This window comes from Pagrus pagrus, assembly GCF_965226575.1.
Source record: "Pagrus pagrus genome assembly, chromosome: 12".
In the NCBI taxonomy this organism is placed as follows: Eukaryota; Metazoa; Chordata; class Actinopteri; order Spariformes; family Sparidae; genus Pagrus; species Pagrus pagrus.
Window position 1 is genome coordinate 1,109,054 of NC_140196.1, and position 9,800 is coordinate 1,118,853.

The following is a 9,800-nucleotide window of genomic DNA, read 5'->3' on the forward strand; positions in this document are numbered from 1 at the left end:
TGTGAACAAACACAATATGTTCTATAATATCTCTGTTATGTATTTTAATGATGAACTGAAACTGTCAGTTGAGTTTCATGAACTGTTGAAGAGAAACATTAACACATTTGTATTGTTGTATTGTATTTTTGTATTTTATGTAACTTCTTTCTTGTGTCTTTGTTGTGAAGATTGAATTCTGTCACACAGTCACGTGTCAGTTTGTGTTTGCTTGTATCAAATTTAAAAAATAGATCAAATGAAATGAAATGAAAATAAAACCTGAACTGGAAAAGGAAACACTGAACAAATAAAGTGAATTATAAGAATTATAATTCATTTATTTATTTACCTACTTATTTATCTATTGGGCTAATTATATATATTGATGTAATTTCAATCTTCTGACTTTTCCTTCGTGGTTTAATGATGACAGAGTCATCTTCATCATCCTGCTCACAAACTCAGAGAAATCAAAGAAGATCTGAAAACTGAATCAGAGCGACTGAACTTTATTAGAAACAAAACAACGACTCAACGTGAAGAAGAGCAGAGTGACGAGCGTACAGGCACAAAGTTCACTGCATCAGATCGATCAGTCGAGCAACACGAGTCAGAAAAACACTCAGATACATTTTCAAATAGTCATTAAAGAAAACTCACAAACTGAAAATATTCAATACATTTGATCAAATCTTCAACAGTAGAAAACAGATTATATGACGACACACTGAACCAGCTTCACGCCGCGATGATGCCGTACAAGTTTATTTACAGGTGTGCAGGCAGGTTTCTACAGTAGCCTTTAAAGGACAAACGTGTGTCTAGCGGAGCACAGCTCTGATGGTGAAGATGGTGCTGAAGGCCAGAACTTTGGTGAACACCACTCTCACCCCGTTCATCAGCAGCAGGTACAGGTTCAGCTTGGCTTTCTCTGAACAGGAGAGAAACAAAAGGTTCAGTTTGTGTTTGGACCGAACACATTTCTGACTCTGACCCACCAGATCACTGACAGGACACGGTTCTGATCGTGTTCAGGTGTGTTTGGACTCACCTGGGTAAAGGTCAGCGCAGAGGTCAACTGGTTGATGAAAACACAAAGAAACATTTATCAGAGATGTGAAGAAAACTCACAATAATGATGAGTACTGATTATTCTCAGTATTTGGCTCTCGGTCGTGTGATGTCACCTGAGCGGACTGAAGAATCAGTGTCGGCTGATTATGGAGTGAAATATAACTAAATATTGACTCAGTATCAGTCAGTGATCTCTAATGAATCACACCGACAAAAGAACCTGATTACTTTGTACGTCAACGTAAGACCAAGTGTAATATTTCAGGTGATGTGAGGTGAGCTTTTCTTTATGACTTTGATCAGGAGTTTTCCTTATTATTCATATTTTCCTGTCTCAGTTGTCAGTGGTTGATGTAAAGCTTTGTATGGTTTCATCAATCTGATATGAACCTGAGCTTCATCCTGATACTGAAAATGATTTACATTAGTTCATCTCCTCTCATTAAGACTCAGACAAACATCACTGCCAACCTTCAGCACCTGACAGTTTAAACATATTATTCTGAATATTATGGCAGCAGCCTTCGTACCGTTGTCGTTGTTGGATGACGTGCCGTTGATCTCACAGGAGTAGATCGTCTCGTTGGAGAATCCAGCGTAGAAATAGGTTTTCTCTTTCTCAGAAATGACGGCGTTGCTGGTGTTGGTGCTAATCTGACGCTTGTTACGCACATTCATAACCATGTCCTCTCCCTTTGGACGGAAATTAGTCGCCAGGCAGACCTCATCTGCCACCTCTGTCAACGGCACCCCTTCCGGGTGAAGAGGACTCAGGACGAACAGGGTCGGTTCAACAGGAGACGGATCTGCACAGGAACCAAGAGCGTGATAAACCAGATCCACACAGATTCTGACACAGGACATGTTTCAAACAATCATCTGAGCCCCAGAAATTAGATTTTAAACATTCTTGTAACAGACAGTGTTGTAAAAAGTACCCAACAGTCATAATCGAGTGAAAGTTAAGTGAACATAACGCAAATTTGTTATCATAATTATCTTTTTTTTTTTTTTTTGACATTTTAAATCAGAATTGAGAATAAAACAGATTGGAGTCTAAACTGGGTTCAATGAAAAGATTCATTTTCTATTACGTAGTAAACGTTATTATTTTTATGTGCACTGCATAATAACAATAAACTTTATTATCAGTAGTAGTAGATTCATTAGAATAGATTTTTGAGCAGACAAACAGCACAATGAGAAACACACCGAAGACTTTTCACATTGAATTTAAGACTAAATAATAATCTACAGTTTTGGAGGAAATCACAGTGTGACTGCAGCTGTTTCTTCAGTCTTGAAGTATTTAATCACTAGAATAGACAATAACAACTGTCATAGCTCCATATTCATCAAAATCTTCTGAAACAGTCCATCATTATTTAATTTAACAAAGATTTTTGGCTGTGCGTGACTGTAAAATGAATCTATATGTGGATGATACAGTTTTATATTATTACCAAATTCGTCAAATTAGCCATTAAGATTAAAAGCTCTCCTTTATTCTTGTTTTACTCTACGACACTTTTATTTATATTTACCTTTTCTTGTGCACTAGGAACCATAAAATATGTTTAGTAGTAGTAGTAGTAGTAGTAGTAGTAGTAACAGATATATGATGAACTAGATTTTCCCGCAAACAACTCAACAACAACATATGACCTGCTATATTTTATTACACTTAAAGGCACTTAAGTAACGCACATTAAGTTGTATATCTTGTATTAATGAACTTCATCAAAATATCATAATAATTATAATAATCAGTCTTTCCACAAACAATACATTTAGGAAAACACTTTTAGCTTCATGTTTTATATAAGAGCTGATTTATTTAATTTTTCTGTATTTAAAATCACTTAAATCCTCAGAGTCCACATTGTTTTATTTCATTTAATTTTACACAAGTACAACTTAGATTTATCATTACTTTATATTAATATTTGTCATTATTAGTATAATCACCAGAATCTGTATTTCTCATCAGAAGAGAAATGCATGAAGAAATCCAAACATTTCTAAGAGATGAAATATGTTTAACTCTTTATGGCCACCGAAGTTAAAGAAATGATTTTAAGACTTTTTCAGAACAAGAAAGATTTTGTTTTTATTCTGACTTCATTAAATCCAGAACATGATTTTCTCTCAGTGCCTTTTAACTCTAACTTTAATCTCATTTTAAGTAGATTTTCATCAACATAAAAGCACATAAATAACATTTAATCATTCAAAATCAATATTTATGTTTATGTTTATTATTATAGTTATCAGTCTGGATATTTTTACATTTTTCCAAAGACGAACAGCACATCAGGACACCGCAACATTTCTGAAGCTTTGAAACTGAATTTAAGATCGACTGTAACAGATTTTATTGAAAAACACTTAAGTCTTCACATTTAGAAAACCTTTCAGGACTTTTCTAAAACTTCCAGATACTCTGCAGATTTAGTTTGTGTGTTGCCTTCAATAAATCATTGTGCACTCAAATATTTTATAGTTTTAATGACTTTTGTATTGTTCAGTTGGTTGTTTTTCTTTATCATAAAAAGCACTTGTTGCATTTCTTGTACAACAAATTGTTATGTTTATCAGCAATGTTCTTTATTTCTTATTATTATTATTATAAATTGTGCTTTTTGATAAACAACACATCAAGAAACAACAAAGAGGCTGTTTTAGAAACTGATTTCATTTGAAGGTATTTAAAACACTAAGGTCCACAGCTTTCAGAAGATCGCTGTAAATTCTAACATTTTAATTTTTATGGTTTTCTCTTCAATGCTGTGATCGTTTTAAGTTGTTTTTCTTTATCATAAAAAGCGTTTCGTGTACTACAACTTAATGTTATGATTATCAAAGACTCATTATTTCTCATTATTATTTTAAACTTTCTGATCTGAGCAGTGCACACATCGAGAAACAATACAGATTTTAAGATCTCATTGATTTTAGATGATTTTAGGTATTAAAAACCACTTAAGTTGGTTCATTTTCAATCGATTTCAGTTTTCTCTTGAATGCTCTCGAACCTGAAATAGTTTATTCTTGTATTTTTTCTTTAAAGTGATTTCAGCTGAATAACTTTGCATATTTTGATTTATTACTTTTATTTTTTGTTATTACCGCAAACCAAAAAACTGACTTACAGACCTAAAACGTTGCAGATTTCAGGCTCTGAATCGACAGAAAACATCATTTAAGACATTTTAAGACTTTTCCAGGACTTCCTGTTGGAGACGTCTTCTGTCAACATGCATCATTTTTTCTTAAATCTCCATTTTGTCGATCTGAACACAGTCTCACAGGACGTCTGCAGCTCTGCTTCACAGCAGCTCGTCGTCTCATCTCAACTCAGCTGATTTGTCAAGTTTTAGCTTTAAAACATAAAATCTCAAATCCAAACCTAAACAGAGCCTTTAAATGAAGTTAATCCTGTTAAGTTATCAAGTAGAAAGTTTGTTTTCTTACCTTTAGGTTCAACGGTGAGCCTGGTGGCTTTCCCAAATATTAAAGCATCACAGTGTTACAGCCCCATACAAAAACCTCAGCGATGCCATTTTCATCAGAGAAGCTCAAAAATGTTAAAAATCCACGTTCTGTCGACACACACTGAGCTGTGAAACATAGAGGAAGCAACACAAAGAGTTTAAGTTGAGTATTTATCTGGTAAATTAAAGATTATTCAACATTTCTGCAGCAGATGCTGCAACATGTCAGACACATGAAGTCCAGTAAAGTGAAGAAATGTGACAGTTTTCAGGTAGAAAAGAAGCAGCTGAGGACTCACCTGAAACACAGGTGTGTTTGGTTGGTTATTTGTTGATTCTGGATGTTTCCTGGCTGGAAAGAGACCGTTTAGAGGCGACTGGAGGTTTTTGTTCAGCTCTGTGCGGAGGTTCAGTCAGTGTGGGCCACCCCAACACGGTGAAAAACCCTCGTACAAAAACCTCTGACAGCTGCAGGAGGAGGCAGCCGAGTGTTTCTGCCAGCAGACAAAAACTCCTCGAGGTTAAAGAGCAAATGTTCTGTCTTCATATTTTAATGTTATAATGACTAATCTTCCTGAGCATCATTATCAGTTTTATTTTAACTTTTCTTGTTATGAAATAATCTTTTTTCATTTGGAACGATCTCAGTGCATCTCAAAACAAGAGCTGCTGTTTGACACGATGTTTAATATTCTAATGTTTAACAAATGCGAAACTTCTCTTGTAGAAATGTTCGTTACACAATCTTAAAGGTAAAATAAGTAAGAACTGGCCACCACACGTTGAATTGTTACTCTAAACAACTCCAAACATATAGCCGCTAACTGCTGCTAGCTGTAGCTGCCGTTAACTCGTGAGCTAAGTTAACCTGTCGTATTAGCTGACTCTGTCGGGACTCGGAGCTCGGCACACCGGGGGAGTGTTGATGTTGTATACTTTTGGACTATCAACTCTTGCGGTACAAAATGGCTAGGGGCTAGCTGGTTAGCATGCTAACTTCAACAGATCTCTACAACACAGTTTTGTTTCCTCATATTCTGTTGATCATTTAATTTTCTGGATGTTTTAAACAGAAATTCTTACATATTACACCTTTAACGAACTGTCGATGACAATATTGTTTTTATAGTTTCCACGTCACTAAAGCTTCTTTGAACTGAACTGAAAAAAATGCTAAAAAGTAAAAAATAGTCCTTCATAGATGAAATCATAATCGTAAACTAACTTCAGTAACTTTCAGTTTTGCTGCAGTGGTGTTGTCGTACTTAACTGAACAAGATGGTGGAGGTGATGCAGATGTGCTCCTCAGATCAAGCAGCTGCTCAGATGAGCTTTCTGGTTATTATACATACAGCACCTGACATGTCCCAAGTCATTTGGTTCGAGTCTCAAGTAAGTCCCACGTCATTTTTACTTGGTCAAGTCGAGTCAAGTCGAGTCCCTTCCCCTCCCAAAGATTCTGCAGTCTTACCTGCAGTTTGCGATCTTTAGACGAGGTGTGAGTCCCTGTCTTGATATTGACTATTTTATGTTTTTTGGTTCAAAAAGTATGACGATGAATTGTTTTTATACGAAAACTGATCATCAGGTAAATAAATATAATCAAACAAAAACAAATAATTTCATTAAAGCTTATTTATTTCTTAATTTCCCTCCCATCACATTTAAACAGTGAAACGCTGACAGATTTTTAAAAATGTTTTAAAAACTTAAACATCGAATGAACACAGACAAGTCATTCAAGTCATCATGTCTCAAATAAAGTCAACTCATGACATTTAAGTTGCCAGTTCAAGTCCAGTCTCAAGTCATTTATCTTCTGTCAAGTCAAGTTACGAGTCATTATAACAATGACTCAAGTCCAAGTCTTTAATATTTAAATAAAAACATGTTTTTCTAACCACAAACCAACAAATCTCATTAAAACAACTTTATGTTTGTTGTAACGTGATCAGCTAAATGCTAACATCAGCATGCTAAAATGCTCACAAAGACAATGCTCACATGCTAATGTTTAGCAGGTGTAATGTATTATGTTCAGCAGCTTGGTTTGATGTGTTAGCAGGCTGAGATTAGCTAATTAGCAGTCATCACAGAGTAAAGCCGATGCTAATGACGTCTGTGTGTCCGTCCTCCACTTCAGTTCAGACTGAAACCTGTCAACAACCGTTTTTACATTTCTGCAAACCACTGATATCGTTTGTACGTGTCAGAGGTTACGTACCATCAACACTGACATTGCAACATTACATGTTCATGACCTGACTCTCACATCAGGAGGTGGAGGTGGTGGTGTTTGAGTTACAGGTAGGCGAAAAAGCTGCCAAGGCCAGAGACTGCAGTTTTAATGGTGTTTCAACTTTTGTAAGCGTCACATCACTGGATAATGTTCATGAGACATCAGGACAGTTTCCAGCCATGTTTGTGGAGACAGAACCAGGTCTTTTAAGACAAAACATGATCTGTTCCTGAGTCTAATCAGGTGGTTTTTGTGCCTTGACCATAACAATGTTGTCACAACACACAACTGAACCCAAAGATTTGCCAACATTTATTGAGGCGTTTGGTTTGTGTTCAGATGTTAATGTTCCCCTCAGGGTGGACTAATGCTGCGTTCGGACCAAACGTGATGAAAATATTTGCGTTGTGTTACAAGTTTGAGCGCGGGAATCTTAATTTTCATCCAGCTGGGCGAATGTCAGCGTCTGGAGCTGCGTCTGGATGATGGCAGCGTCCAGCTGAGGCTGACTGGTCCCAGGTCTCAGCTGCAGAGCGTCTGTCCATCTGTCTCAGCTCAGTGGCAGCTTCTTAACAGGTGTGTTAAAATCAATAAATAGTTACTGTGACCAGCAAGTAGACCGAATTAATCTGTCTTACCACATCGTTATTAACCCAAAACAAAGAGATTTCTCAGTAGCCCCATTCACACCACGCTTTGAGTGCAGGAATCATGCGCCAATTCTCTGCATTGCCCTCTGTGTGAAGGTTTCAGATGTGGAGAGGGTGGACAGTTTCGCTCAGCTCTGATCTGCCTCCAGAGGTAGTATCAGGTAGAGTCAGAGGTAGAGTCAGAGGTAGTGTCAGAGGTAGAGTCAGAGGTAGAGTCAGAGGTAGTATCAGAGGTAGTGTCAGAGGTAGAGTCAGAGGTAGTGTCAGAGGTAGTATCAGAGGTAGTGTCAGAGGTAGAGTCAGAGGTAGTATCAGAGGTAGTATCAGAGGTAGAGTCAGAGGTAGTATCAGAGGTAGTATCAGAGGTAGAGTCAGAGGTAGTATCAGAGGTAGTATCAGAGGTAGTGTCAGAGGTAGTATCAGAGGTAGTGTCAGAGGTAGAGTCAGAGGTAGAGTCAGAGGTAGAGTCAGAGGTGCTGTATGAATTGACACACTGGAGCGGCTTTACACCAGAGCTGCTTGGTTCTGTGTGAACAAACAAAGGCTTAGAAATGGCGAGTCTTTGCTGCACTGATAATGTGGCGTCTCTGTGTGAAAAGGGTTCGTGATCTGACGCAATAAATGGATCAGAAGACGCTGAATGTCGCCTTGTAAAAAGCCTGAACTCATGCTGCGTCAGGTCTGTCAGCCAGACGACAACAAACTACTTTTAAAATGTTTGTTCTCTGAATGGAGTTCAGATCGATCAGAGCTGTGCTGTGACATATTTCCATGACTTACAAGGTGATCAGACTTCCTCACTCACTTTCCTCCAGGCAGCTCCTTCTCTGTCCTGTCTCAGTACAGTAGATGTGTCATCGTACAGCTCTGTGTCTGCAGGCGGCAAGATTACTGATTATTATCCTCCATTGTTGTTCATGAATGTCTGGACATCAACGAAGTCAGTGTGAACATCAACGCTGATACAGCGTCACACAAAAATCTCACTCGAGTTCACTATATTCAACACACACGAATGATGTCAATTTTGCATTTTCACATAATTCACGACATTCGTGGCGCCTGCAGCGACTAGACAGGAGCCTGCGTCTTTTCATTGACTTTATATGTAAACTAGACATGTGAATAATTCAACCTGCACCGTAATAACTCCTCTGATGTTCATGTAGCGCCATCGGTCAACATGTCCATGTGGTATTTGACCAAAAATCTGAGGACATCATCAGCCTCAGCTGCACTCTGTTTACTGATGATGATCTGGATGGAGAACGTGGTTAATATTATAGCTGCTAATAATTAGCATGTTAACATCTCTGCTGTTGCGGATTGTTTCGGTTTGTTGGCGATCCTTTTTAACTCGCCATCATTATCATATGTTTTTTAAATGCATATGTCATTAAAAACCCTAACCCTAACCCTAACCCTAACCCCGAGACCAGAACCTGAGCAGCTCTCAGTGATTCAGTCCTCTGGACCTCCAGAGTCGATACCTTTACAGCTACTGTAAATACTTTGTGAATTACTCGAGGACGGACACAAAGTCACTCCAAACTCAGCTGGTCAGGAGCCTGAGGATGTTTGTGAATACGGCCCTGAAGAACTGTGTGTGACTGGGGGGCTTTTCTCTGGGACGACGTGCTTCAAAAGTCAGGATGAACTAGACGTTTCCATGTCTCTGGTTCTCCTCTGAGGGGAAAGGTTTCATCAAATCTTTCCAAATGAAGACAAGATAATGTGTAAAACCTCTTCAGGATTTAATATCCCAGTCTGTGGGGTTTAGGAGCCCTGAAACCAGAACCAGTTACTCTCCACGACGAGTACGTAGGCCTGAAAAGGATCTGGAGGTTTTTGTATTGGTGTCAGACTGACTTGATTCACTGTGGTCCGTAGACACTGTGAAAAACCGTCGTACAAAAACTGTTGAACTGTTTGTCTATGGGAGCAGTGAGCAGCAGCAGCTGAACTCGGCTCGAGGTTTTTCCATCAACCACTGTGGTTCCTCTGAAGACAGGAGGAGTCTTATCTGATGATTCAGTCTAAAAACAACCGTGAGAGTCTGTGACGCGTCAACACAGACGGATAGGTGGGTAGGTAGGTAGGCACACTCTGTCCTGGCTCGCTTTTCCTTGGACGAAGCCTCCTCAGGTCTCTGCTCACCTGATCCTTGGTGATGGTGGTAGGGAGGGGGGTTGAACTGTCCATGGGTGTGGAGGGTTGAGGTGGTCTGCAGTCTGAGGTGGTGGAATTGTGGGAGGTGATGGACATGGTGGGGGTGTGAAGTGGGCCGTCGCTGGTTGTGGGAGCTGGAATATCAAACCTGTTAAAAAACAGGTTTAGCTGGTTTGCTCTCCCAGCATCTCC

The 9,800-nt window shown here is 38.6% G+C and overlaps 1 protein-coding gene across 2 annotated transcripts; it reads right to left on the reverse strand.

Annotated features, from left to right (window-relative positions):
- Nucleotides 1–475: 475 nt before the first annotated feature.
- On the reverse strand, nt 476–6,085 carry trdc (T-cell receptor delta constant). 2 transcript variants are annotated; one of them, XM_084370016.1, is made up of 6 exons: nt 6,022–6,085; nt 4,850–5,044; nt 4,531–4,676; nt 1,587–1,862; nt 1,034–1,060; nt 476–913 (listed from the first exon to the last, which is right to left on the reverse strand). In XM_084370016.1, exons 4-6 carry the CDS (start codon nt 1,738–1,740, stop codon nt 804–806), a joined length of 291 nt encoding a protein of 96 aa, XP_084226142.1. In that variant the 5' UTR covers nt 1,741–1,862; nt 4,531–4,676; nt 4,850–5,044; nt 6,022–6,085; the 3' UTR covers nt 476–803. The 2 variants fall into 2 exon arrangements, with proteins under 2 accessions (XP_084226142.1, XP_084226143.1); XM_084370017.1 differs by lacking the exon at nt 6,022–6,085 and adding an exon at nt 5,816–5,982.
- Nucleotides 6,086–9,800: the final 3,715 nt, after the last annotated feature.